The sequence below is a fragment of the Coccomyxa subellipsoidea genome, assembly GCF_000258705.1.
Source record: "Coccomyxa subellipsoidea C-169, whole genome shotgun sequence".
In the NCBI taxonomy this organism is placed as follows: Eukaryota; Viridiplantae; Chlorophyta; class Trebouxiophyceae; family Coccomyxaceae; genus Coccomyxa; species Coccomyxa subellipsoidea.
Window position 1 is genome coordinate 2,931,516 of NW_005178038.1, and position 26,436 is coordinate 2,957,951.

A 26,436-nucleotide genomic window follows, 5' to 3' on the forward strand; every position below is an offset into this window, starting at 1 on the left:
CTGGCAGATAATAGCACCACAGGAGAGCACGGACGAGGTGATGCATGTGAGCACTCCCTGCACCATGCTTCCCCAGGCGACACAATTGCAGATGAAGAAGATGTACGAGCAAGCATCCCTTCACTTGCATTGCTGTCACGCATTGCTGATCTGTGATGGCAATGACACACTGAGACTGTGCTGAACTGAAGGTGAGCATGCATGACAGGTGAATTCTGGGTTCACAGACGCGCTGACATGGATCAGGGGCCAGTTTGGAGCAAGTGTCAGTCCCGCCCAGCAAGGGGCTGCAGGTTCCCTCAACACTGCCCACCGATCCCTCCTAGGTGCTGCTCCTGCCCAGGGTGCTGCATCATGTGTCTGCATACAATGAACGCATGTGCATGATACATGTTCTTTTTTGCTTGCATCATTTATTCGTTGGCAAGAGATTCCCTGACTGCCATGGATCCCACATGCAGCTCATTTACATGCATGCTTTCGTAATGCGTGAGATGCATGCCAGCAGCCACATATAGAGATGCATGCTAGTCCATTTATCTGTCTTTCTAGTCTGTCAAATTTGGCATGCATGTGGCAGATGACCATTCATCGGCTTTCTCAGCACCGCCTTCTCCCCCTCCGCCTCCACCACCACCACCACCGCCACCCCCACCTGCTGATCAGGGTACCATTTCAGGTGCAGCTGCGCTGACGTGTCATGTTGCTGCTGCTGCACATGTGCATACATGCATGCATGATGCGCATGTCTACAGTGCATAGGTGCCTGGCTTTTGTCTTGTGCCTCATCGTGTCAATTAGAGGGCACCAGCTGCATGCAGTAAACTACTGTTCATTATTAAAAAGGTCATGCATGTCTCTCATGTAGCAGTTTAGCAGTAGTCACATGCCTTCCTGATGTGCTTTTGCAGACCAGCAGCAGAGCAATGCATCTGCCCCCACATGGGAGTCAATGGCGCCGGCCCCAGCAGCAGATGCAGCATCATCCATGAAGGAGCAGCAGAGCACATCTGGGCAAGAAGCTAGCAACTCGACTGCCATCCAAGACCAGCAGAGCAGTCAGGTGCCCACAGCATCATCCCTTTTCGCACTTGAAATGCAATAACTTTCATTTCCAATCATGACAGAAGTCTTGAAGAACACTGAAATGCGTGCATGCTATGTGTAGAGTGCTGCTGGGCCTGTCAGCTCTATCGGCCATCCTCCGGCCCCGGAGTCTCTGCCTCTCCAGCCTGGGCACCCTCCTGTGCTGGATCCTGCATCAGGTCTGTTCATCTCCTGCTCCACAATTGCAAGGTGTCTCATCTGCTGAATGGTACCCTGATATGAGCTTGTCTGTGTACATCAGGGCATGAGCCGCCAAGCATGCATGCCAAAACGCAGTTGTCATAAGAAGTAATTATTCCTAGACAATGCATTTGATAGATGCTTATTTGCAACTCTACCATAAGACAGTGACCGGATTGCTGCGCAGTGCCTGCCGCGCCAGTCACACAATTGGCTCACCAGTTTCCAGCACCGTCCCCGCCTCCCTCAGCGTTCCCTGCCCCGCCCCCACCCCCGCCCGGCGCCGGAGTCTTCATGCCAAACCAGACCCTCTCCTTTGCCACCATCGACGACGCACTGGCCGCTTCGCCATACCTCAGCAGCCTGCGCAGTCTGCTGCATGTAAGCTCCGGAATAATTGCATGAGTGCTTGAAGTTTACTGTAACTCAGATATTGTTAGAAGTGATGGAATGCTGTACATTCAGCACGTGCATGGCTGCCCTCATAGAAACACCAGAAGATGTTGCTGCATTTTTACTGAGGCCTTCATGCATGGCTCTGTGCGAAGCAGGCGTTCCCGACACAGTGTGACATTTACTCCAGCGTCACCAACTGCACCCTCTTTGCAGCAACAGATGCCTCCTGGGCAGCCCTGTCCTCCTACCTCGGCAAGACTGTGGACCAACTTGCCACCAGCCCTGTCATGACACCGGTGAGCATGCACATGCTGATCTCCTCACATGTGCCACATCATGCATGCAATGCTGACATGTCAAAGCTGCCATGACTGAAGGAATCGACGGTGGCAAGAGTCCTGTGAATGAGGGCAGAACGTAGACAGCATAAATTTCAGAAAATCATACGAGGCACAACATGCTGACAGATTTGCTGACTGCATGTGCGCAGCTGCTCTACTACCAGTACATACCCAAGGTCAGCCTCAACATCAGCGATCTGCAGAATGGCGTTGCCTACCAGACCAGCCTGTACGACCAGCAGCTGACGGTATGCACCCTGACTGAAGTGCAGCCTTCATGCATGTAAATTGTCATGTGCATTGAGGCAGCTGATGTCCTCCATGCTGCATAAAGTCTGTGCAGCATGCCTGACTTCAATTTGATGTGGCAAGATTCACTGCCTGGACAGGTGAACAAGCAGCCTGCAGGATTTGGCGGCACCAGTGTGTTCATCAGCCCCAGCGGCAGCCCCGATGCCTTGGTGATCCTGGGCGACATTGTGGCTGCGCACAGCCGGCTGCATGTCATCCGCGGACCCCTGATCCCCACCAACCTGGTAGGCCCTTGCTTCTGCAGTCCTGGTCACATGAAGCATGCTCATGCTTGCATGCAGACTGGACGTATTGGGGGCAAATTTAATGCATCTGTAAGAATGCTACCCTGAGATGTGCTGCCTGAACGAAGCAATGCTACCATCCCATGCATAGAGTTTGAGCACATGCATCGGGTTTGATCTCCTATAAAATCTCTTGAGGCTGGTGTGGGTGACTTGTCACAGGTTGGGCCGCTGACTGGCAACCCACCTCCGCGCATCCCTGTGTATGTCACCCAAGGCCCCTGAGAGAACACCTTCGGGCAGGCAGCGCCTCGAAACGGATGATACGGATGAAAACTTATGGAGGACAAACGCTGCAAACCCACAGGAACACTCTTCAGCCATTCAATGAAGTTAATGTCTGATATTTGACCTGCTGCCCTGGAGGTCCTTAAGAATCTTCGGTTGAGATGGCTACGATTACAGAGACAGCAGCATTTACACGTGGCCGCAGATGTGAGTGTCCGAGAGTGACCCACGTGCTCACATGACCAGAGACAGTCCTGGTGATGTGGGTTCGAATTAGATACTGTACTGTGCATGCATTGCAAGAGTCACTTCTGTGTTGGTGGCTAGCAGCACATGGTCGTGGAATTTGTGACAGATATTTCAGAGGGCCTTGGATAGGAGAGCATTTGGACTGAAATTTGTTCTGCTGTGATTACAGATGACACAACCTGCTCCCTTAAGAGGAGCACCTTGTTCTATGGGTCTTAATGGTTGAACATCTTGAGCAAGCATTTGTCACGATGGCTGTAACCAGAAGCACCGCAGTAGTGGCCTGAGCACCTTGAGTGCCAACATATATACAGACTTCCATACTTCTGAGTTAAAGCCTGCACTCATAGTGCCTGATGCATGCTCACGTATTACGCCTAAGCATGCCCCCCGCATAAGACATAAATATTCTTGGGTTAATTGACAGTGCCATCCAGTGTCTGTAGTACATCAGCGGCATTCCAGTCCCTTCATGCACGGCTGTCAAGTACGTAAAGTATTGGTGGTTGGCAGTCTCATCAACAGTACTGTGCATGCTCTGCAGATATCAACTGTGGCCTCTGCCTGCTGGAGCGTGTGCAGTACAGAATTTTGCAGCCTTGCAGCTGGCCTCTTAATCCCATCCAATTCTGTGCGGGCAGCCGCTGCGCCCACATCAAAGCTTTCTGGCGCGCCTGGGCATCACCTTGAGATGCCCGGTGGCTGGCAGTAATACAGCAATAATAAAAAACTATCGACAGCACGGAATTTCCATGATAGCGCATTGCTGAAGACCCGTACGCGCAGCTCCGCACTGGTATGCATAGGTGACTACGTCCTGTACATCCTCATTTCAGCCTCGCCACTGTTGGCTTTGGCAGCTGCCGAGGCCTTTATGCAAAGATTTTGTTCAATTAATTCTGAGAAGCGGCAGGCTGTCCAGCCTCAAACCTGTGCAGAGGAGTCGCCCTTCAATCACCTTTGATTGGAACAGGTGAGGACATCAGATCAGAAAACACTACAGCCACCTTGGAGGCAGGTGCCGCTGGGACCAAAGACAGTGCTCGATGGATGCAGCTTACCTTGGTACGATATATGGACGAGTGAAGGGTGCAGGTCTCAGGCGGCGGGTGTAACTCCGGCCATGTAGAGCAGAGCAAAGTCAGACGTGGCGGCAATGACAAAGCCAGCAAACACGCCGCGAGACGAGGCATAGTAGGCCTTGCTGACGTGGAAGTGGGCCAAGTTGTAGAAGCGGTCTGCAGAGATGACTGCAAGCACAGCCGCAATCGCCAGGAAGCCGGACACTGAGATGCGCGCCTGCAGCAAGACATGAATTTGGTCAATCGTGCACCCTCTTTTGGTGAATTCTTCCTTAATCACCATGGGTGCAGATGCTCCATTGAGGCTCTCAAATTCTCTGCAATGCATGAAGGTTTGTTTCTGCTGTATCACGTCGTGGCGTCAGGGTCTCAATAGCGGTGAAGGAATGCCCAAATAGCCTCTTTTTTGGATGTCTGGGGGGAATCTGAGGGAAGCAGGATATGCCCAGTAAGTTTGGCAGGGAATGTGGCATGGCTTCTGGGCGGACCATAACCTGGTCCCGTGATACGCCCCATCTGAGGAGCAAACCCCCTGGGATGTTAAACTCTTTGTGGGATTCATTACCTGGGGCAGGACGCGCGAGACAGTGGCGATGACAACGAGCGAGTACACCACAAAGTGGAAGAACAGGATGAACCAGTCCAGGCGGAACACGCGGCCAGAGTTCAGGCCGGGGAAGTTGCTCTTGATGGCCCAGCCATCGGGACCTGCGCTCAGATCTCACCTCCTCTGCTGCATTCTTCTGCATTGCGATCCAGCAAGGCCTGGCAACTTGATGTGCATTGGCTTAGGCAAACTGCCACCCCCAGAATAGGAGAGCACTTGGCCAGTCAAGAAGTGGGAGGACTCACCGGCGGAGATGCCAGTATCATTCTCGTAGTGCTGCAGGGCGGACAGGGATGACAGCGCGACTATCCATCCACTAAAGGCCACAAATAACCAGAATGAGAAGATGATGTAGTTGATGAAGCCACCTACTTGCGCTGAGATACCGCCTGCCACACCAAGTGTACCATCAGCTGCAATTCACAAGTCCAAGCTTTGGTTTTGGGGGGGCAGACTTGTCAGAGCTACACAAGGAGGACCTCACCCTCCTGAGGCGGCTGCTTGCCTGCAGTCGAGAAAGAGGTTGCAGTTGTCGCCATCTTAGCACTGGGACTCCTTCAAAGCCTGGAAAAGTAGCAAACCACGGGCCGTGACGTGGGCACGTCCAAACAGGGCGTGATCACAAACAGCCAACGAAAACGACAAGATGAAGGCATGCTATAGAGTAATAGAACAGCTGTTGCTTAATGTGATCTTCCGTCTTGCCTCAGACGTGAATCAAGGCGTGTGTACTAGGACAAGGGGTACCGGGTGCCAATTTGCGTCAATAACTCAGAAGCGCTTGTTACCCTGTACGCACCTCCAATCAAAGCAATTTCCGAGCCCGAAAGATCGAATATATCGAACCGAGTTTCAAAATCACAACCAGATATTCAGCTTACGAGTGTCACGATTCCTTGGACGTCCTAGGATAGATCCTCGGCTGCACCTCAGACTTTGGAATGTTTCCTTATTTCCATGCACAGCGCCATCTTCTCACAACACCAGACTTAGCAACTTCAAGACAGTTCTGTTAGCTCTTAGAAGAGAAGGACAGGTGTGTATGCTTGTACGTGCAAGGAACTCGCTGACTCCGCTCTGAACATATGCATGCATCATGCGTGTTGACTTCAGTAAACCAATCTGATCGCATAGAATGAAATTAACGCATGCCCGCCTCGAGCAGGCAGTGATTGGAACAGTGAGTGAAAGAGCCTATTACAAAAACATTGACCAGACACCACCATTAAAGACTCTGGTGACATCCTGCTATTGAAGGGACTCCAATTATCTCTAGACGGCATACGTTCCGTGCCGGGCAGTGATCTAGGAAATCCAGACGAGGGCCTATGTTTCCAGAACACATTCCCACGTACCAGCAACAAAGCACAACATGTGTCAGAACCAGGGATGATGCGGACCGTGCAGATGCACTGATTGTAGAAACAAATACCACCTAGCTTCTTCTGCAGAAGAATGAGGTTCAGGCCACTCTCAGTGACGCAACACTCCCAGACTCAGCATAGGAAGAAGACCTGTCCAGGACAACAGCATTCAGCTGCTAAAGAATTGCAGAAAAAGACGATTCCCACTCTCACACTCCCAAACCCTCTCATCCTATGCTCAGCCAGCTTTCCCGACTAGACGGCTGTATAAAATGCAGCTCCATGGCAACTGTGCCAACGCACATCCCACCCAACTGTCAACCTGCTCATCACCTCTGGCTAGTGAATTCCATATCTCCTGAGTACCTTCTGTAGCAAGTACTACGACGTCAGCGCGCAATTGTCAAGCCGTCCCCAAACTTATTGTCAACCACACCGCCACATTTACACTAGAGGTGAAACTATGCGTGACACTGCAGAAGAAATCTCCTCAGGCAGTGGCTGACAGCTGGTGCCCTGCGAGAGAGGCGCATTTGCAGCGCTCACTCGACGCCCTCAATCTTGTCTTCGACGTCCATGTAGAGCTCGCGCAGGCGCTCGATCTGCTCGGGGGCTGCGTCCCAGTAGCCGCGCCCGTTGGCCTCCAGGAAGGTGGCCACCAGCTTGCGGAAGGAGTTGGGGTTGGTCTCCATCAGCCGCGCCGCCATCTCCGGGTCCTCCATGTACGTCGAGTTGGCCTGCGCAGTTTTCCCAATATTTAATGCTGATCATGCTCTTAAAGATTGACATAGGCTCCTTGTGCCATCAGCCCTGCAGCTTGCATGCAGGTCCTTGGCAGCATGCATGAGAGCGACCTTTCTTGAAGGCAGCCAATGCAGAAAATCTTGACTGTAGGACATTTTCTGTCGCAGATCACCATGCAGCAGCCATGCACACATGCACAGGTGTCAGCTGTTCCAGGGTGCAGCGGCAGGAGAAGGCAAGCACTGAGTCACAGAAGCAATTGAATTTGGAGGAGGATGAGTCACCTCGTCGTAGACCCAGTTGTCGACCTGGCCTGAGGTGGCGGACCAGCCGACGGTGTTGGTGAGGCGCTTCTGGATCTCGCGCACGCCCTCGTAGCCGCTGCTCAGCATCCCCTCGTACCATTTGGGGTTGAGCAGCTTCGTGCGCGCGTCCAGACGCACCTGGCTGCCCAGCGTCCGCACCTGCCACGCGGAGATAATTTAGCTTTCTCAGCATTGCTTGCTTCAACACTTTGTCTATAACTGAGGAGACCGCAGAGCAGACTGCACCTTTGCCAAATTTGGACCAGTGCCAGTTTGTAACAACACAGTGGGCACATACTGCAGTATTAGCGAGCAGCTGCCAGGTTTCCACAGGCTTCTAGGAAAAACATAATCCTCTCCCGTGCCACGTTGCAACAACCAAAACAATGATTTTGCTGGAAAGTTAGTTGAGTAAAGATGCGCCTTTGATGTGCAAGTCTCACACCTGTGCATTGGCGGTGGTGGTATCGGCGATGAAAGCACTTGGAGTGCGGCCGTCCTGGCGCAGGCCGGCGACCAGCTTGGTGGGGTCGCTGTCAAAGTAGTGGGACACGTCAGTGAGGCTGATCTCACTGCTGTCCAGGTTCTGGAAGGTCACGTCAACTGTCTTCATGGCCGCCTCAAACGCCTCTCTGTTCGCCTCACCGCCCGCACCCGGCCTGTTGGCAGCATTTCCACAACGCTCAGCATCAAGTTTGCAGTCACAACAACCAATAAGCGAGTGAGGGACACGTACGTCTGCAAGCTGGCAGAAGGGATAGTGCTGCTTCTTGAGGTGCTTTACAGCTCTCACAACCATGATCACCATGAGCACCATGATCAAGCACGTCCAGAAGAGCTTCACCATATGCCTACGCATACCACTGCAAAGATTACCTCTGCAGTGCTTATAGCATAACAAAACAATGACACAGGGTTCAGTCGAAGCAGCCTGAGATGCGCACCTGTCGGAGTTGAAGGCGAAGGACTTGCGCTTGAGGTACATCTCCTGCAGCTGCTGCTCGTCGCTCCAGCTGGAGTTCTCCACCGCCAGGTTGACGTTGGAGGAGTAGCTGCCGCTCGCATTACTGAACACGCGTGTCGCCGCCGCTCTCAGGGATACCCCCGCCTCCTCTGCCTGTCAATTGCCAAAGTTGCCACATCAGCCACTGAGAAGCTCAAGTCGTCTCCTCTAGCTTCTTTTCACTTAGGCAGGACCGCCGTCACTAGCAAGTAGCTGGACATTTTCTTGGACTCAAGCTTAACATCAGCACTTGCTCGTAAACCACAAAATGGGGCAAGAGCTCGTCAATGATAATCCATCCATACCAGCCACCAGAAACACATCTAGGAAAGCAGTAGGGAAGGGGCAGAGGTAGGGCACCTGCTGGCGGGCGTGCTTGCGCACGAAGTTCATCTCCTCGGGCTCGTCCTGCTCAGCGGCCATCTTGATGGCGCGGTCCAGCAGGTTCATCTGATTGACGAAGAGGTCGCGGAAGACGCCGGAGCAGTTGACCACGACGTCGACGCGCGGGCGGCCCAGCTCCTCCAGAGGGATCACCTCCAGCTTGTTCACGCGGCCCAGCGCGTCCGACACCGGGTTGATGCCCACCATCATCATCACCTGCCAGCAAGCGCCACGCGGGTTCAGGCAACAGAGGAGTGAGCGTGAAGTCTCCAGACGTGCATACTCTGGACCATCCAGAATATGGGAACGAAGCGCAGAGGAATCTGGACTTATTTGGCATTGGAGGATGAGAGCAAAATGCAGGCCCGTGGCTCGCAATCTGCTGTGCATGAGTGGGGTACGCAGTTCCCACCCAAATGCTTGATATCAGTGTCTCGAGCAAGCAGGGGTACATGTAAAAAGTTCAAATCCAGTGCTCTTAGGCGATGCGCAGAGAGAAGCAGAGAGGGATTGGGGGCATTGTGGTAGACCTGCGCGAGGGACTCTCCGTAGGTCTTGATGTTGTCGGTTCCCCACAGCACGACGGCAACCGTCTCGGGCCATGCGCCGCCCGCCTCCTGCCGCTGCGCCTCCAGCAGCCTGCATGCCAAAGCAAGAGCCAATGATTACCACACTCAGCTGGATAGCCACAGCACAACTTAATTACTATGTTTTTGCAGTTACTCCATCATCATTTCTGTTTTGAGAGCTCCATCTCACGATCCTTCTTCAATGCCATATACAGCAGATACCACATGCGCGTTTCATGGATCTAAAGAACGTTACTGGAATATAATTAATGAATGTATTACTACGCATTGCTCTGGTAAGCCAAGTCTGGCGCACCTCTCGACCACGATGCGCGCGGATTTGACGGCAGCCTGCGTGGGGATGGACTGGGGGTCCAGGGCGTGGATGTTCTTGCCGGTGGGCAGCACGCCCGGGTTCCTGATGGGGTCACCTCCCGGGCCAGGCTCCACATAGCCGCCCTGTTGCCCAGCACTCACAACGCTCAGGCACTGATAGTCCACTTTACCAAAGTCTCAGTTCCCCATGGAAAGCCAGTCAGGGGCATCTTAAAGAGGTGTATGCTGTCCGGTGACAGCTTTTCAACAGGGGCAAGAAGTACCTTGAGGGCCTGGCGGAGGGCGCCGAGCTCGTTGTCCTTCACAATCTGCTCCAAGCAGTTCTCCAGGTAGGTGAACAGGCTCGTCAGCTGCTGCTTGTTGGCACCCGAGAACCTGGTGCCCTGCATGCCAAAGACAGAAACAACACTCACACGCATGTCATATCATGTAAATTGCCGCTGTGCACAATTGCTCATTGTGAAGCTCTTGTCCAGAACGCCTGCATTGATCAAGATCTCTTTCTGGTACATCATCAGGTGCTGGTCCAAGAGAGCAGCTGCCAATCTGGAAGCGACGGGAATTGGGAGAAGAGGAGGCAGCGCAAGCCTCCCATACACACCTTGAGGGCCTCCTCCCAGGGCTGCTTCTGGAAGCCGAAGTTGCGAGCGATGTTGGCGAAGCTGTCGATGGACACCTGCCCCTGCGAGTCTGTGCGGTCCTCCACAAATGCGCGCACGCACGAGCGGCATGCCTCGGTGATCTCCTGCAGCAGGTTCACCTCCTCCAAAAGACCCTGCATCACACCGGCTCACATTTAATTAATGGGGCAATTTAAATGTTCTTAGCAGCTTGTGGGCAATGTGTTCAATTCTTTGAATGGGCACCAAGCTAGGAATGTCCTAGCAAGTATAATGTGATTAGACAACATAAAGACAACACCAGGGTGCCAAAATAGGACTGGGTGCAAGGCTGGAAACTGCCACCCACCTTGTTGTTGTTGAGGTAGATCTCCTCAACGTTGCGCTGGATGGTGCGCGCCAGGATGCCGGGCAGGCCATACACGGGCGGGTCGTTGTCGAGGCGGTCGATCTCTGCAATGTTGACCAGCGTGGCGATTGCCTCCGCAGCCGTGGGCGGGCTGCCCACAATGTGCAGCCCGCAGGGCAGCAGCCGCGACTCAATCTCCATCAGCCTGCACCAGCCACAGAGTTTCAGTTTAAAAATATCACTCAGTCTGTAAATTCTATGCGTGTAAAGAATGTGTAAAGAATGTGCGGTGTAAATTCATTAACCCTTTCTTCATGCCCGCACAATAATATGGTGAGCTTCCCAAATAACCCTGAATGCTCGATGCACCAGAACACTAAAAAGGATATACTGATACAAGTAGCAATGCTGGCGGTGAGTGGAGGCGGCGCACTTGGAGTAGACTTTGCCGACGATGGAGTCGCGCTCGTCCATGGAGAGGCCCTTGGTGTCATCTTCCTCGCCTGGCAGCTGCACGTCCTTGTCCAGGTTGCACTGGCGCGCCGTCTGAACGATGGTCGCGCAGATGGCCGGCCCACGGCCTCCCTCGCGCAGCGTCTGGTAGCTGGCAATCAGCTCCTTCAGCTCCTGCACAGTTTTAACACACAAGAAATCGTCAGGATGACATTAGCTGGGAAGTTCTGCAGTCACATGCAGACAAACCCACAGGGAAGTGTCCTGGTGCACAGCTCGAGAGCCACAGATACACATTTGCATGAAGCTGTGCAGGAGTATGTGAGCCGGCAAGCATCGCCTCTTCTCGGTGTGCCTGGTAGCTGACAAAGTATAGCTCAAAACAACGAGCGCCCCGCCCAGACAGGACAACAGTGGGAAAGGCAGTCACCTTGAGGCCCTTGTAGAGGCCGGCGTTCTCAGCGGGAGGGGTGAGGTAGGAGATGGTGTTGGCATAGGAGCGGCGCTTGGCGATGGTGGCCTCGCTGGGGTTGTTGGCCGCGTAGTAGTACAGGTTGGGGATGTTGCCGATGAGCGAGTCCGGGTAGCACACCCCGCTCATGCCCACCTGCTTGCCGGGCATGAACTCCAGGGATCCGTGCGTTCCAAAGTGCAGCACAGCGTCCGCCTGCACACATCAGGCACGGAGGAGTTAGTCATTACTTGCCTTTGCTAGCACGAGTGCAATGGACTGCCTTCGTCTCTGGCCTGGCGTTTGACGGGGGCATCCACAGTTTTAAACGGCTCCGTACTCCACCTTGCAGGGCAGATAGCTGGATGCATGCATGTGCTGCAGGCAGCTCTTGTGGCACCAGCAGAGGCAGCAAGATCACCTTGAAGATCTTCTCGAGGTATGTGTAGAAGGCGGCAAAGCCGTGGTGGGGCGAGGCAGAGCGGCTGAAGAGCAGGCGCATCGGGTCACCCTCGTACCCAAAGGTGGGCTGCACGCCGATGAACACCTTGCCAAACTGCTTGCCAAACACTAGCAGCTCGTTGCCGTTGCTGTTCAGCTTGCCTGCGCGCACAAAGGTGGAACGTTCTCACAATTGTACAATTGCCATACTGATCTGTAGAGGCTATGCAGACTTCCCTGAAAATTGGGTAGCATGCACAGACTAGAATTCCTCACTGCAATCTGCAAGAGTCAAATGAGGATCGGCAACAGTAGAAGCCCAGCCAAAGAAGGGCAATTCCCTTGTGGTGATTACCTGGCGGCTTGCCCCAATTCTCCTCAAGGGCCTCTGCGTAGGGGCAGAGCTTCTTGTACTCGTCCACGCTCATCTTGTAGGCCACGTTGAGGTCGGCGCTGTTGTACTTTGCCTCTGGGTCGTTCAGCACGCTCTGCATGATGTCACCCTCATTCTCGGGCAGCTCGCCCACATCATAGCCATCCTTCTTCAGGTCCTGCATTCGCACAACCCCGTATCAGCACAGAGTGCGCCACAGAGCAGTAACTTATTGCAAATTGCTGTTGAATTGCTGACATGCAGCTCAGCTCAGATACAGGTCTAAAATCACTTCCTGGCAAGCTAGTCAGGATACCGACTCACTGCGACCTGGGGATGCAGAAGACTATATCAAAGATAATACCTTGAAAGACACAAGAGGGGCTTGCCTGGAGGACACGGTAGATGGAGCCGAAAACGTTGAGGTAGGCAGCCGTGCCCACGTTGCCCTTGTCTGGCGGGAAGCTGAACACAGTGACCGCCAGCCGCTTGTCGTACTTGGGCTTCTTTGACAGACTGCACCGCAGGAGTCTTGTTCAGTGCCTATGCCACCTTTCTTGACATATCTAGGGACATGTAGCTTAATGATCACACATGCAGACCTAACCTCCTTCCATTGCAGGCTTCACTGGCCAGGTAATCATACTTTGCTTCATATGTCAGACATAGATTGTGCGTCTGCAGTAGGCAGACTCACTTGGCCCAGTTGATGGCGCGCGCACAGAGGGAGTCGATGCGGTCTGGCAGCGAGTGGCTCTTGCCGGTGTTGGAGTCGCGCCCGGCAAACACGATGGGCTCCAGGCCTCCGTCCAGCTCTGGCAGGGCCACCTACACCCCACCATCACCTCTCATGTCCAGCAACACATATTTCCCTCCAACCCAAAGGCCAACTGTCCTCTGTCATCACACAGTTTATGCTCAGTTGTGGCTTACCCTGAGCACAAGACCCAAAAGAAGGCCAGGTTCAGAGCAAGCAGAGCAAAAGGCCGCACCTGCAGGGCGACCTGGACGGGGTGCACGCCGAGCTCGGACTCGAGCCACTCCTCGGTCGTCTGGAACACCAGCGGCAGCGACACCAGGTAGGGCACATTCAGCTTCTTCAGCGCCTCCACAGCCTGCCCAGCCACCCAAGCTCACTTCAATCCCACCCCATCATTGAATCCACTGTCATCTTTACCTCACACTTTCCATGCAGGGTGCTCACCACATCAACACAAGAAAGACAAAGAATAGTTGCGAGCAATGGGCATGTCAGATGTCAACGTACGTCCATCTAAGAAGGTTCAAGGTATTGAAACAAGGAGGATTAAAATTCCGGGTGCAGATGTGCACCTTGGGGGCGTCCTGGCGGGCAGGGCCTCCCACAAGCGCAAATCCGGTGAGTGACACGACGCAGTCCACAAATGCTTTGCCGGAGCCCAGGGGGTCGTAGAAGAACTTGCGCACGGGCAGCGAGAAGTCGAGCCCGCCCGCAAACACAGGCACCACCTGCCGCACATCGCCATACAACTGTGAGCCTCCAGAAATACAAGCGCCTGATTTCATGCTTGAAAATGCCGTGCATCCAAAGCAATGCCGTAAGTAGGCTGACTGAGGCTGTTGCTGGTGGAGTGCAACAAAATGAAACTGCAAGATCGGGATCACTTCTGGAGGTGATACATCACGCAGAGAATTGCTTCCATAATGTGTGTTCTGTGTGTGCATGGGCTGGATTGCATGCATGGCAGGCCCTACCTTGGCACCGAGGGACTCCATCTCGGAGACAACGCCGGAGTAGTGGCCCTCGTCACCGGTGACCAGGTGGGAGCGCTGCAGCACCAGTCCAATAACGGGCGCGTCCGGAGCAAATGTCATGTCTTTGCGCGTGTCGTACCAGTTCAGATACTCCTTCACGTCCTCGTACATGGCTGTGCATGCAGCACAGCACTTGAATATACCATGCACTTGGAAGCCATATCTTCATAGTTTCAAAAGATCAGTCGACACTTCCAGTCCGATTCTGGTGCTGACGGGCTTCTTAATGAACAGGAGCACATTACCAGCAAATAATTATCAGCAGATAAGCTTGCGCAAATCTGGCTCTACTGCCGGTTATGGCATGCATGCAGGATGTGTTGAGGTGACTCACTGGGCGCGAGCGGGTGCCAGATGCCGACGTCAGGGAAGAGCTGTGGCTCGATGATGTCAAACTGAGCACCCTTCAGGGAAGGGACATATGCCTGCGCTGTGTTGAGCAGCAAATTCTCCAGGTTCTCGGCGTTCCCTCCAAGCCAGTACTGCAGGCTCTGCACGAAGTTGCGTGCGTCCTGCGCCTTCTCGCTGGGCAGGTACTTCAGCACTGACGGCAGCGTACGCACCTGCCAAACACATATCCTCTTGTCAGCTGCGCAGCTTACAGGTGATACATTCCTCCATTTTTCCAGGAACTCTGGTGACAAGACTTAGTCTGGAAGGACAATAAGGCTGACCAGCTTGAGCAGGCTCTCCTCGAAGTTGTCGTTGTTCTTGCGCGCGTTGCGCATGAACTCCGCAATGGGGCTCTTGCTCTTGCCCAGCTGGCTCAGGTTGAACGTGCCGAGCTTGTTCAGCTTCCTGCGCATCGAATGCAGGCGGCCATAGTCAATACACTGTATTGCATTGTTTCGTAGGGACTTGGCCATCATGACAAACCAATGCATTTGCATGAATCTGATGTCAGGCAAAAATGAGGCATGCGTGGTATGAGTGGGCGCACATGACTGCTGGCATAGAGGGGAAGACAAGGCATGCATCCAGCTGCTCCCTCCTCGGTTCTACGGTCTCAACGATCTGCAGACCAGATGGAAATATTGATGCAATCTTTCTCACTGACAAGGAAATATTCTATTGCACAGTGGAACAGACAAGCAGCAGGTCTCCTTCAAGGGAGCTGGCTTCACCTTCTCTGCCAGCTCCTCAATGAAAATCAAGCTGCCAATGAATATGTTGGCGTCGGCAATGTCCTTCTGGAACTGCTCGTAGTTCTTGGCGTCACGTAGCTCCTCCAACAAGTACCCAACGATCTCAACGCACACCTGCATGGATCACGCAGTAAGACGTGTGTTGAAAGCATGCAATATACTGACAGCTGGAACATAAGCTTGATGAAGAAAAGAAGCCAATACGCATGTTGGTGGTGAGGTACCGACCTTGTCGCGCGTGGCATTGATGTTGCGCACGGCCGCACTCAAGGCCGACTGATACTGCGCCTCCAGTACGACGTAAACCACTTTCAGCTTTGTGCGTCCATTGACATTGTCTGGGACAACTCTCCGGATCTCAGGATTCGTGCTAGTGAAGAGTCCACCTCCTGCACGGGCATGGAGCTTCGTAAATATCTCCGCGTTTCAGCTCTTCACGTCGCTAGACTTCACCACCTACCTCCGCACTGCACAAATAAGCTGCATCAAAGCGTTTGCAAATTGAGTATAATGCATCGAACAATTTAGTTCGAAGATACATGCACAGCAAAGTCTGCTCACCCATGCCACCACCGATGTCCAGCTTTACTGGAGACTCATCATTAGAGCTGTTGAAGCTGAGGGGCGGCCTGGGTCCAGTTGCAATCATGCTAGTGACCTGAACCACCCAAGAGGAGGTCAGTCAACAGCTTCGAAAGATGCTCTCAAGTTCTGCACATGTCAACCTCCTAAAGTTTGGTCTTGACCAATCGAAATGGCTTCCTTACCATTCTGCTGGCATTGCTGCTCGACGCAACAGACACTGATCTGCCTGGCATAGCCTGTCCTCTGGCAGCCTGTGCGCAGTCACTTGAGAAACTCACACATCGGATTTGCTGGTTCAGGACCACCTGGAAATTGGAGCCTGCAGGTTAGGGTCCATATCTGCAAGGTTAACAGGTTATATACCGTGCTGCAGGTCGACCGAAGGTCATCTGGCTGCACCCTTGGCCTCAGACTGCCCATACTCCGCTGCATCCTGCTGTGGGCCAGTGTGCTGGGCCCATTGCATAGCCCCAGACTGCCCTCCATGGCAGGCAGCATGCTGGAGATCCCACAGAGAACTTTCCTTTCCTATGATTCTAGGAAAACTTTGTCTGTGAATCCCCAAGTTCTGGTGCTCGCTCCAACACCACTCACTAAAGCGCCGATATCCGCAGATCAAAATCTTATCTCGAGGCCACGTGGCGACCTGGAGGACCAAAATCTCAGGGCTTGCTGAAGACCCTCTCAAAGAGGGGAATACTAAGCAAAGTTAGGGTCCAAGAATGGATCTACCCTAACCATTGAAACTCAATCAAGCAAGCGCCAAACCTGCCTGGTGTAATCTGGTGTAATCTGGATCTTGAAGCGATTTAGACAGTCCAATGGTGCGCACGGGTGTTATGGGCGCGAGCGTTCAGGAGGCACAGGGCTTCTGGTGCAGAATTGAACACCACAGGGACTGAAAAGCCAGATGACAAGGCCGTACGAAATGCTCAAAGCAGTGTGAACAGCTGGTTGTAATGAAGGAGCTGTTCAGGAAGCGCGTCGGTAACTACTTCCTGGGCAGGACCCTTGGAGAGGTGAGTGCAGCACAGCTTCCCTTGTGGGCACTGCGCGATTAAAGCTCCTGGTGCTGCAATCGAACCACCCCAGTAAATCTGAACTTACGTTCCATCGTGACAGGGAACGTATGCAAAGGTCAAATATGGGCAGCATGTGGACACAGGGGACATTGTGGCCATCAAGGCAAGTGGAACCTTGTTCTCCATATCGCATGAATCAATGACGGTGAAACTGCGCACTTGATCCAAGAAATGATCAAGCGTACACGAATGCACACCGGTCAGGGGGGCAGGTTGCTGTGTGCAGGTGCTGGACAAGGACAAGTTGTACAGAGAGGGTATGATAGACCAAATCAAGCGTGAGATCGCTATCATGAAGGACCTGCACCACCCCAACATAGTGGACTTGAAGGAGGTCATGGCGTCCAAGGACAAGATCTACATGGTCATGGAATTCATGTCCGGCGGGGAGCTCTTTGACAAGATAGTGTCAGAGGGCCCTTTGGATGTGGGTCTTCAATTACTTTGGGGCTCACTGCTGCAGCAAAACTGTGTCTGCATCCAAGAGCACACTTGAGAATGACAATATGTTCCAAAGGGAACCTGAATTTCACGGCATCGAGAGCAGTAAAGAATGCAGCTGCTGGGCTTGGCAAGATGCATGTGATAAGTTGAGCAGTTGTCTCCTCTTTGCATTTGCAGGAAGATGCGGCACGCAAAGTGTTCCAGCAGATGCTTGACGCGTTGGATTATTGCCACAAGTTGGGCATCTATCACAGGTGGGCGCTACCTCTCGTTGAGGGAGCTCAGTCCTTGATCAACCTCAAATCCTTATGGGTATGTAAAGCACTGGCAAAGTCATCTGTGCTATTTTCAAAGGGGGTTGTCAGAGCTATGCGGCATCCAGCATGTTTGCCACGTTCCACAGAGACTTGAAGCCGGAGAATGTGCTGCTGAGCGCAACTGGGGAGGTAAAATTGAGCGATTTTGGGCTGGGAGCATTGCCGGAGTCCTCCCTGGCAGACGGCATGCTGCGCACAACATGCGGCACACCCAACTATGTTGCGCCGGAGGTTCTGGCCAGGAAGGGCTACGCTGGCGGGCCTGCCGACATCTGGTCTCTTGGTGATCCACCATGTCTGTGGGCAAGATACTCATGCATGCCTTTTGATTAACTGCATGAAGCTTCACAGGCTCAGTTTACTTGAGCATGAAGGAGCCTGTCTTGACTGTGTCGACTCGTTGGCAAGAACTACCTGCACGAGGTAACATGTTGAAGGAGTGGTGACATCATGCTCTGACCAATGCTGCAGGTGTGTGCCTGTATGTGATCACGGCGGGTGCGCTGCCGTTTGATGAGCCAAACCTGGGGGCGCTCTTCAGCAAGATCAGCAAGGCAGACTACCACACGCCCGCGTGGTTCTCTGAGGAGTTGGCGCATCTGCTGCATGCCATTCTAACCCCCAAACCCAAGGAAAGGTGAGTCTCTCGTGGATTCCCCACCTGCTCAGGATAAGTCAAGCCACATTCTAGATTTGAAGATCAAATTGGCAAGTGCAGCACCCCTGCTCACGGTCTTCAAGTTTTAAGTGCGCTTTGGAGCATGATTTCTTCAATTGCTGATGTATGCCCAGGCCGACAATAGACCAGTTGCGGCAGCACCCATGGGTGGTCAAGGATTATGTCATGGCCCAGCCGCGCGACCCTGTGCCCAAGAGCGGCACTGACAATGATCTTTTTGAGCCGACCGTCAACCCCAAAGCCCTCAGCAAGGTGAGCAACCGCACTTGGCTGCAATATTTCCTGGGTACATCTGACGGTCAAATACAAGACACTGGGACATTAACGTTGCTTTAGCTTAGCTGTGTATGCTGTGTGCGCAGGAGGAGAGCAGGAAGGCGTCCACGATGCGGCGACGGACGAGCACGCTGGGAGAGGATCGGTGGTTCATGACTCCAGGCAACCACATGAACGCCTTCCAGGTGGGCACTAAGATTTTTGTGCGGCTTGTGCACATGTAGGACCATTCCATTCCCTCCTGGCATCTCCAGCCAGGCTCCCCAGCATTCTCTTTCCCTCCTCAAGTGCTCCACTGTGGCGTCTGCATTCTGCAGGTGCTATTCTCTTCAGAGCTTTGTACCGCATCTCTGCTGTCATCTTCTTTATTGTGGCATCAACAGACATGCCAATGATTATCAGGGTAGTGACAGATTGAATGTGATTTTCGCTGCAGCTTATCAACGCCGCGCTGGACATCAGCGCTTTGTTTGACGCGCGCAAGGACGTCATCTCGCGCGCGACGCGGTTCACGTCCAAGGCACCGCCGCACAAGATCCTGGAGCGCGTGGAAGAGGCCGTCACAAAGCTGGGCGGTACCGTCAAGCGCCGCCCCGAGAGCAGCCGGTGCGCAAGCAGCCGCACTTCACTTTGCAGGGTTTTCACTCCACAGGGCTACAGAAGTAGAACCTTTCAGCATACCTTTAAATTTTGCCTCTAAAGTCATGCATGACAAATATGCACCCTGAGCCGTGCAGGACTGCCGCAGGCATAACACTGCTCTCGTCTGGACGAATGTCTCTCCGTCCAGACGAGACTGCTGATGGGCAGCCTACAATCTGTACTTCACGAGATGGTTTAAAAGGTGGCCATGGTGCAGGATGCGGATCGTTGTGTCCGGGCGGCGAGGCACAGTGGAGATGACAGTGGAGGTCATGAGCATTCTGCGAGGAGTGCACCTGGTGGACGCCAGCAAAGTCACGGGCGACTCTGTGGACTTCTACAACGCCTATGCGCAGATAACTGACATCATCAAACCCCTCATCACCGCCGATGCACTGCGCCGCCCGGAAGAAGGTGCGCCACTGTTTTGCACAGCCACAGTGCTCTTCCTGGCAAGGCCCGATTGCCTGATTGCAGCTTGCACTACTGCTGCTCTTGTGTCATTGGCAGCTCTGTGCACATGCCTAGATGGAGCTTGAGGGTACAGAACCTCCATGTGGGACTGTGTGGTCAAGGATTGATTTCAAAGGAACTGCGTCTGTGCTGCAGGGGGTTCAAAGGACGGTGGCTTCCCTGCAAACGTGTTCAGCATGACCCTGAGTGAGCGAATGAAGCTGTCCAAGGGGATGAGGAGGATCCCGCCTGCTGCCTACACAATGTCAGGTGTGCTCTCTGGTGGTTGTATTGTGATTGATATTCTGCATTTGTCCAGATGCAGAGAAAGGACAACGCGGGTAGGGGCATTCAAGTCGTTCACTGTGCTCTGCAAGGCCAAGTACCCTGACCTTGCCCACGCTGACAAGGCTGGATCTTGTCTGTGCAGCTGCGGACCGCAGAGGCTTTGCCAGGCTCCTGGGCAAGGCCATCAGACGGCCATCCTCCACCTCAGACATACCAGTGCCTGAGGTGGACGAGAAGCCGGCAAACTCGCAGTTCCCTCCCTCCTACAATGACCCCAGTGTCCCGCCGGCATTCGCACGCGCATCCAAGTCTGGGGCTGTTGCGCATCCCATCGAGCCGCCTGTCAGCTCTGAGCACCCACCAACCATGACACCTCCAACAGCTAGCACTGATGTCCTAGAAGATGGCAAACTGTATGGCACCATTAGTGTTCAGGAGCCAAGCAGGGCTGAGTCGAAGAGCTAGCAGAGCATGGACTCCTCTGATCAGGTGTCATGGCAGGGTTGTGCAGACATCTGTAGAATTGAAATGCAAAATATAGCTTAACTGGCTACATGACTCTTGATTCAAATCATTACAGCCGTACAGGGTCTGCTCTGCCAATGGTAGACACTCTCATTTTGTACCACACGCCGAGCTGTGCGCACAGCTCGGGCATGCCCGGGCACACACGTCCCTCTATTCATGTGAAAGTGTCACATGTATAAAGGGATACTGGCGGGCACCTGAAGTGTTGTGATTTAAGATGCATGCTGTCTTGCTGTAATTTTTGTCTCTCACATGGTAAAACATTGGTGGCAAATTCTAAAAATTCAAAAAAACCTTTCAGCCCAAGATGAGCCGAGGCGCGGCTGGATTACGTGAACGCTCCTCGTGGTGCCCCATTGATTGACGTCAGTGTTGACTAGGCCTCCATTGCTCATGGGATACGCGGTGTCGTGATGATTTAGGTATACTACCGTCAGAATCAGTTCTGCTCCGGGGTAATGTTTGGTCAAGCTGCCTGAACATCAAGTGGGCAGCCTTGTAATTAGCTCCTGTCAGCCACAAGGTTTTGACCACGCACAGAGCAGATCGCAGCACTGCGGCAGGCGTGAGGAATTGGGGTGGGAACAGCTGGGAGTCTGGTGCTTAATTAATCAACGTGCAGTACTTACCTGATCAACGCTCAATGAAACCCGAAAATACTGCCATGGACGAGCAGAGGCCCGGCGATGCCGGCATCACGAAGCGGGATGTCGCTGCCACTGATGAAGTCGTTGAGGATGATAAGGTGAGAAAAAGAACAACTTATTTGTGAAATAGTCTTTCTTACATCCTGCGATCGTGATAATTCCCAATTATGGGAGCTTCGTTTGCAACGCTGCTTTTGTGCAGCGGGCAATCTCCTTGACGTCAGTGTCGGCGGAACATGCGTTGTGTGCACAGGTTTTATTAATGCATGTAGATACATGAATGACACGTGATGGAATTCAGTGTACATGCATGCGAATTTTGTATTTTGTATAGCCAGATCTCCGAATGTCGGAATGATTTAAAGCACTGGAGCGAAATTCCCTTTCAATTCCTTTGCAGGTGCTGGGCGCCAGAGTGATTCGAAAGTGCTGCTTCTACCTCCTCCCTTGGCTGTGGATGCTCGTCTTCTTCACCTACCTCGACCGCTCCAACCTGTCCTTTGCTGCGTTCCAATTTAAGAAGGACATCAACCTCTCGAACACTGTGTATGGACTGGGAGCAAGTAAGCTGCTGAAGCCTACTGCAAATTGCTCACGTGTATCAGTACCATTGTTTTATTCTACTATTGTATTTTCTGACCTGCTTGAGTACTGGTTTCTCCGAATTCCAGCCTAATCCTCTGGCTGCCTTTGCAGGTATCTTCTTTGTGGGGTACACTGTTGGTCAGGTGCCCTCAAACTTGTGCCTGAAGGCCATTGGAGCTCCTTGGCTCACCATAATTCTTGTGGGCTGGGGCCTGGTGTCTGCCCTCGGCTGCCTCATTGCAACGCCCAACGGCTACATTGTGCAGCGCCTCATACTTGGCATTGTGGAGTCTGGAACCTTCCCAGGTATGTTATTAGTCAGCAGCTGTGTCGATGCTAAAGCAGCAGCTGCAAGAAGTGCAAGCCAGAGGAAGCAACTGCGGTTTCCCGGTCGAATGCTTGCCTTGGGTTTTTATTGCCGTGAATATTGTGCGCTCCGATCCTCTTTGTTGGTCAGGACAATGCTGACTTGCTGTGCATGCGCAGGCATGTGGTTCCACATCACAACCTTCTTCAACGCCAGCGAGACGGGCCCGGCGCTGGCCCTGGTGGCCACCAGCACAGCCCTGTCACAGGTCATCGGTGCACCGATCGGTGCAGCCCTAATGCTCATGGACGGGGTGAGGGGCATCCGCGGCTGGAGGTGGCTCTTCCTCATTGAGGGCCTCATCACCATCTTGTTCGGCGTCATCTTTTACGTGAGTCCTCTTACCTGCATGCCTCTGCCGAACAAAATGCACTGTAATGTCGTCTGCTGGTGACAAGTCCCTGCTCATGCTTGTTTGCTTATGCACTGGCACTGCAGTATCGTGGATCTCTGAGAAATCTCAAGCTTTGTGTGTTGCTCTGTATTTGAGATGAGCAGATTGTTCATGGTTGCTGCTGCAGTTTGGCCTGGCTCAGACGCCCCTCAAGGCATACTTCCTGAAGCGCGAGGAGCGAGTCTGGCTGGACGATCGCCAGAAGCGCGAAGCCAGTATCCGAGCAGCTGCTAATCCCCACAGTGGCAGCATGCTCAGTGCGTCCTGCCGGCTCACTGCTTGACTTGTTCTTGCGATTGTCTTTGGAACCCTGTAATACTTTAACCTGTGCTCACCCTGCTGCCCAGCATTTCTAAGACATTGGCACTGGATCTATGGGGCGAAGTGGCGTGTGCTGACATGTGTTCAGAGTGCAGTCTCTCGTGGTTGTCTACTGTGTCACACATATTCAATGCATCAGCTTCATGCATAAACTTTGATTGGCTGCGCCTGCAGGCAGCTTCTTCAACTTCCGCATCTGGTGGCTGTCGCTGGCGTGGCTGCTGGAGGAGACTGTGCGCTACGGCATCTTGTTCTGGGTGCCCCTGCTGCTGGACGGCATCATCTCCGGCAACTTCAACGGCAAATCCGCCACCACCACCCTGGGTGATTCCTCTGTGCCACTTCACTACCTCACTGTATACCGTTGACCAGCTGTCTGCTTTTTTTGGCCGAAGAAGACTGAGCAGTTCCAGAAACGGTGAATGTGAGACTCACAGTAAGAGAATTATTTCATGCAATGCTGGTGGTCAGATAGGTGTGGGGTGTCTCTGTGGATCAGCTGGGTTGTGCTGACTTTGCGTTGAGACGTGATGATCTTTCTATTGCAGCGAACCCCAAGGAGCAGGCGTGGTACAGCGCCAAGCTGGCACTCATCTCAGCCATCCTGTACGTCAGCGCTGCAATTGTCATGACCCTCATCGCATGGAGCAGCAAGCGCTACCGTGAGAAGAACTTCCACACAGCCATCCCACTCCTCTGCTCCGGCATCGCCTTCATGTGCGAGACTTTCTTTCAAGCCATTGCCGAGAAGTTGCTGTATTTTTATGCGCGTTCTGTCAAGGATACTAGCTCTCATCCCTGTCTGCTCATTGCTGCATGATACCGTAGTCATTCCGGAGAATTATATAGGTCCTGACCCTTTCTTGTGTCTGTGCAGCTGCGTGCCCATTGCCACCCAGCAGCGCGGGACGATTGCCGGCTTTGCCGTGCTGTGCATCGCGGGCGCATGCACATGGTGCACATTTGGCCCGGCATGGTCCTGGCCTGCAGAGATCTTCCATGGCCCTGCCCGTGCTTCTGGCATCGCCCTCTTCAACACCTGCGGCGCCGCAGGTGCTGCTTTGCAGACTTGTCTTAATTATTCGCGTGTCTGCTGCTGCAGCTAGAGAATGAGTGGCACCGATTGCCAATTTATTGGAAACAAACAGCAAGTTATGACGTGCAGGTTTCTAAATGTCAATCAATGGTAAGCCTGCTGTGATTTTGCCTTTTAATCTGCTTGTGGTTCTCATGACAGGTGGAATTATCGGCCCTTACCTGATTGGCTACCTGAGTGACCACTACTCATACGGCACAGCAATGACGACACTGGGCGCCTTCAACCTGGCGGCTGCGCTGCTGTTTGGGACCTTCCCGGGCGCTAGCAAGGCCGACAAGGAGGCTGCCCTGGCAGCTGAGCAGTCCACTGCTGCAACACACCCTGCTGCCAAGCCCGAGCACAAGAATGGGAAGGTTGTGCAGAGTGTGTAAGCACTTCTGATGGAGAGTAATTTTGGAGTGCATTCAAGAAGTAGATGAGCGCCTTGAACCTTTACGAACCCCCGGGGCTCCAGACAGAGTGAATGTGAATCTGCAGACCTCTCTTGCAAGGGATCCAACAATTTTGGGTTTTCATTCTGTCTTTGACATCTAATTTTGCCATTTTGCATGCCATATGTTGCATGGTGACTTGCTGGGTTTCCATAAAGTATGTACTTCTTTGTAAGTGCGCAATTTTTTCATTGTGGTTGAGTTGAAGTGAGCATCTGAGGGACTGTTTTTGTGAGGAACCACTTTTGGTGAGATACGTTTAATCGCACTTTTTTTTGAAATTTGGTCCTATACATGCACACCACATGGTCAGATTCTTTCTCTATGCGGTTTGGGACCTGAGTATGTAAGATAGCAACAACATGTTCAAAGTGTAATCGCCGCATGCATCCCACTTACAACCGGAATCTTTATTTGTGTTTGCTCTCTGACAGGCCTTGCGCCCTGGCATCTCCAGCCCGGCTGGCATGGCGGCCAAAGCACAGCTAGTCATGGCAGATGTTGCAAAAGGTTTTGTTTGCAGTTGACCAGGTACATTGCTTTGTCACATGAATTTTCCAAATCACATCGACCCGCCCTTACAATGCTTCCTCGACAAACATTTCTTCTTTTTGCCGGCTGTATTGTGTTACGGGCCTGTAATGTCGGCACTTGCATCTATTCTTTTTACACCTAGTGTTTTGGGGTTGGGGTGTCCAAAAATGGACCCCGGTGTTAAGGGTGATCTTGGGCAATTTCGATGTGCTGATCACGCCTATGAAGTCCAAACTTGAAAATTCGACCTCTTTGGCTCTCTATAAGGCCTCGAACATGGTTTCAGGCTAGGGTTTGCATAGGGTTGGCTCTAGCTCCTCAAAAGGGGGGCCTATGGCATAGTGGAAAGACTTGCAATGGGACATATACATATAGGGCTTTCATTTGATGCATGTCTCACCAAAAGTTGCAATGCCGTTTTGGAGCTATCACACCTTGAAGAGAATGATCATTTCCCTTCTAGTCTTGTGGAGCCCCTAGCTCCTCCAAAGGGGGGCCTATGATATAGTGCAAAGGCCTCCAATGGGACCCACTCATATAGAGCTTTCACATGATGCATGTCCCAGAAAAAGTTGCAATGCCATTTTGGAGGTAGCACACCTTTTAAGAAATCCATAAAGACCCTGGCAGCCTTCTAGAGGCTCTAGCTCCTCAAAAGGGGGGCCTATGTCATAGTGGAAAGACTTGCAATGGGACATATACATATAGGGCATTCATTTGATGCATGTCTCACCAAAAGTTACAATGCCGTTTTGGAGCTATCACACCTTGAAAAGAATGATCATTTCCCTTCTAGTCTTGTGGAGCCCATAGCTCCTCCAAAGGGGGGCCTTTGATACAGTGCAAAGGCCTCCAATGGGACCCACTCTTATGGAGCTTTCACATGATGCATGTCCCAGAAAAAGTTGCAATGCCATTTTGGAGGTAGCACACCTTTAAGAAATCCATAAAGACCCTGGCAGCCTTCTAGATGCTCTAGCTCCTCAAAAGGGGGGCCTATGGCATAGTGGAAAGACTTGCAATGGAACATATACATAAAGGGCTTTCATTTGATGCATGTCTCATATTTACACCTAGTGTTTTGGGGTTGGGGTGTCCAAAAATGGACCCCGGTGTTAAGGGTGATCTTGGGCAATTTCGATGTGCTGATCACACCTATGAAGTCCAAACTTAAAAATTCGACCTCTTTGGCTCTCTATAAGGCCTCGAACATGGTTTCAGGCTAGGGTGAAGGGTTTAGGGTTCAGGGTTTAGGGTTTAAGGGTTTAGGGTTAAGGGTTAAGGGTCTAGGGTTTAGGGTCTAGGGTCTAGGGTCTAGGGTCTAGGGTCTAGGGTTTAGGGTCTAGGGTTCAGGGTTCAGGGTTTAGGGTTTAGGGTTTAGGGTTCAGGGTTTAGGGTTTAGGGTTTAGGGTTTAGGGTTTAGGGTTTAGGGTTTAGGGTTTAGGGTTTAGGGTTTAGGGTTTAGGGTTTAGGGTTTAGGGTTTAGGGTTTAGGGTTTAGGGTTTAGGGTTAGGGTTTAGGGTTTAGGGTTTAGGGTTTAGGGTTTAGGGTTTAGGGTTTAGGGTTTAGGGTTTAGGGTTTAGGGTTTAGGGTTTAGGGTTTAGGGTTTAGGGTTTAGGGTTTAGGGTTTAGGGTTTAGGGTTTAGG

The 26,436-nt window shown here is 52.6% G+C and overlaps 6 protein-coding genes across 6 annotated transcripts; 4 read left to right on the plus strand and 2 right to left on the minus strand.

Moving 5' to 3' along the window:
• Positions 1-952: 952 nt before the first annotated feature.
• COCSUDRAFT_62353 (hypothetical protein) lies at positions 953-2,845 on the plus strand (the record flags this gene model as incomplete). The annotated part of the gene is made up of 7 exons (XM_005649434.1): positions 953-1,063; positions 1,169-1,265; positions 1,475-1,668; positions 1,839-1,979; positions 2,174-2,272; positions 2,414-2,560; positions 2,783-2,845. The coding sequence occupies 7 exons, from the start codon at positions 953-955 to the stop codon at positions 2,843-2,845; spliced, it is 852 nt and encodes a 283-aa protein (XP_005649491.1).
• A 1,350-nt stretch (positions 2,846-4,195) lies between these two features.
• On the minus strand, positions 4,196-5,325 carry COCSUDRAFT_41195 (hypothetical protein; the record flags this gene model as incomplete). Its single annotated transcript, XM_005649435.1, has 4 exons — positions 4,196-4,396; positions 4,745-4,887; positions 5,032-5,175; positions 5,271-5,325. The coding sequence occupies 4 exons, from the start codon at positions 5,323-5,325 to the stop codon at positions 4,196-4,198; spliced, it is 543 nt and encodes a 180-aa protein (XP_005649492.1).
• Positions 5,326-6,692: 1,367 nt separating this feature from the next.
• On the minus strand, positions 6,693-15,766 carry COCSUDRAFT_62355 (magnesium chelatase subunit H; the record flags this gene model as incomplete). Its single annotated transcript, XM_005649436.1, has 25 exons — positions 6,693-6,887; positions 7,179-7,358; positions 7,645-7,858; positions 8,144-8,316; positions 8,563-8,802; positions 9,117-9,225; positions 9,472-9,614; positions 9,755-9,874; positions 10,093-10,266; positions 10,461-10,665; positions 10,894-11,087; positions 11,344-11,580; positions 11,786-11,967; positions 12,161-12,356; positions 12,577-12,694; positions 12,876-13,006; positions 13,171-13,293; positions 13,511-13,666; positions 13,913-14,085; positions 14,307-14,535; positions 14,647-14,770; positions 14,913-14,986; positions 15,097-15,231; positions 15,346-15,506; positions 15,679-15,766. The coding sequence occupies 25 exons, from the start codon at positions 15,764-15,766 to the stop codon at positions 6,693-6,695; spliced, it is 4,074 nt and encodes a 1,357-aa protein (XP_005649493.1).
• Positions 15,767-16,661: 895 nt separating this feature from the next.
• Positions 16,662-18,186, plus strand: COCSUDRAFT_14400 (Pkinase-domain-containing protein; the record flags this gene model as incomplete). Its single annotated transcript, XM_005649437.1, has 6 exons — positions 16,662-16,721; positions 16,825-16,891; positions 16,997-17,211; positions 17,406-17,482; positions 17,632-17,828; positions 18,017-18,186. The coding sequence occupies 6 exons, from the start codon at positions 16,662-16,664 to the stop codon at positions 18,184-18,186; spliced, it is 786 nt and encodes a 261-aa protein (XP_005649494.1).
• Positions 18,187-19,539: 1,353 nt separating this feature from the next.
• On the plus strand, positions 19,540-20,668 carry COCSUDRAFT_32877 (hypothetical protein). Its single transcript, XM_005649438.1, has 3 exons — positions 19,540-19,556; positions 19,752-19,865; positions 20,026-20,668. Exons 2-3 carry the CDS (start codon positions 19,793-19,795, stop codon positions 20,346-20,348), a joined length of 396 nt encoding a protein of 131 aa, XP_005649495.1. The 5' UTR covers positions 19,540-19,556; positions 19,752-19,792; the 3' UTR covers positions 20,349-20,668.
• Positions 20,669-21,497: 829 nt separating this feature from the next.
• On the plus strand, positions 21,498-22,272 carry COCSUDRAFT_8855 (MFS general substrate transporter; the record flags this gene model as incomplete). The annotated part of the gene is made up of 3 exons (XM_005649439.1): positions 21,498-21,621; positions 21,755-21,949; positions 22,130-22,272. Coding segments are annotated over 3 exons (462 nt in total), but the record flags the coding sequence as incomplete, so codon positions are not given.
• Positions 22,273-26,436: the final 4,164 nt, after the last annotated feature.

Bases quoted from the DNA above. Each gene is read 5' to 3' on its own strand.
- COCSUDRAFT_32877 (XM_005649438.1), top strand. From the start codon at position 19,793: ATGACCCTGAGTGAGCGAATGAAGCTGTCCAAGGGGATGAGGAGGATC. The intron at 19,866-20,025 runs GTGTGCTCTCTG...TTGTCTGTGCAG, and splicing joins TGCTGCCTACACAATGTCAG to CTGCGGACCGCAGAGGCTTT.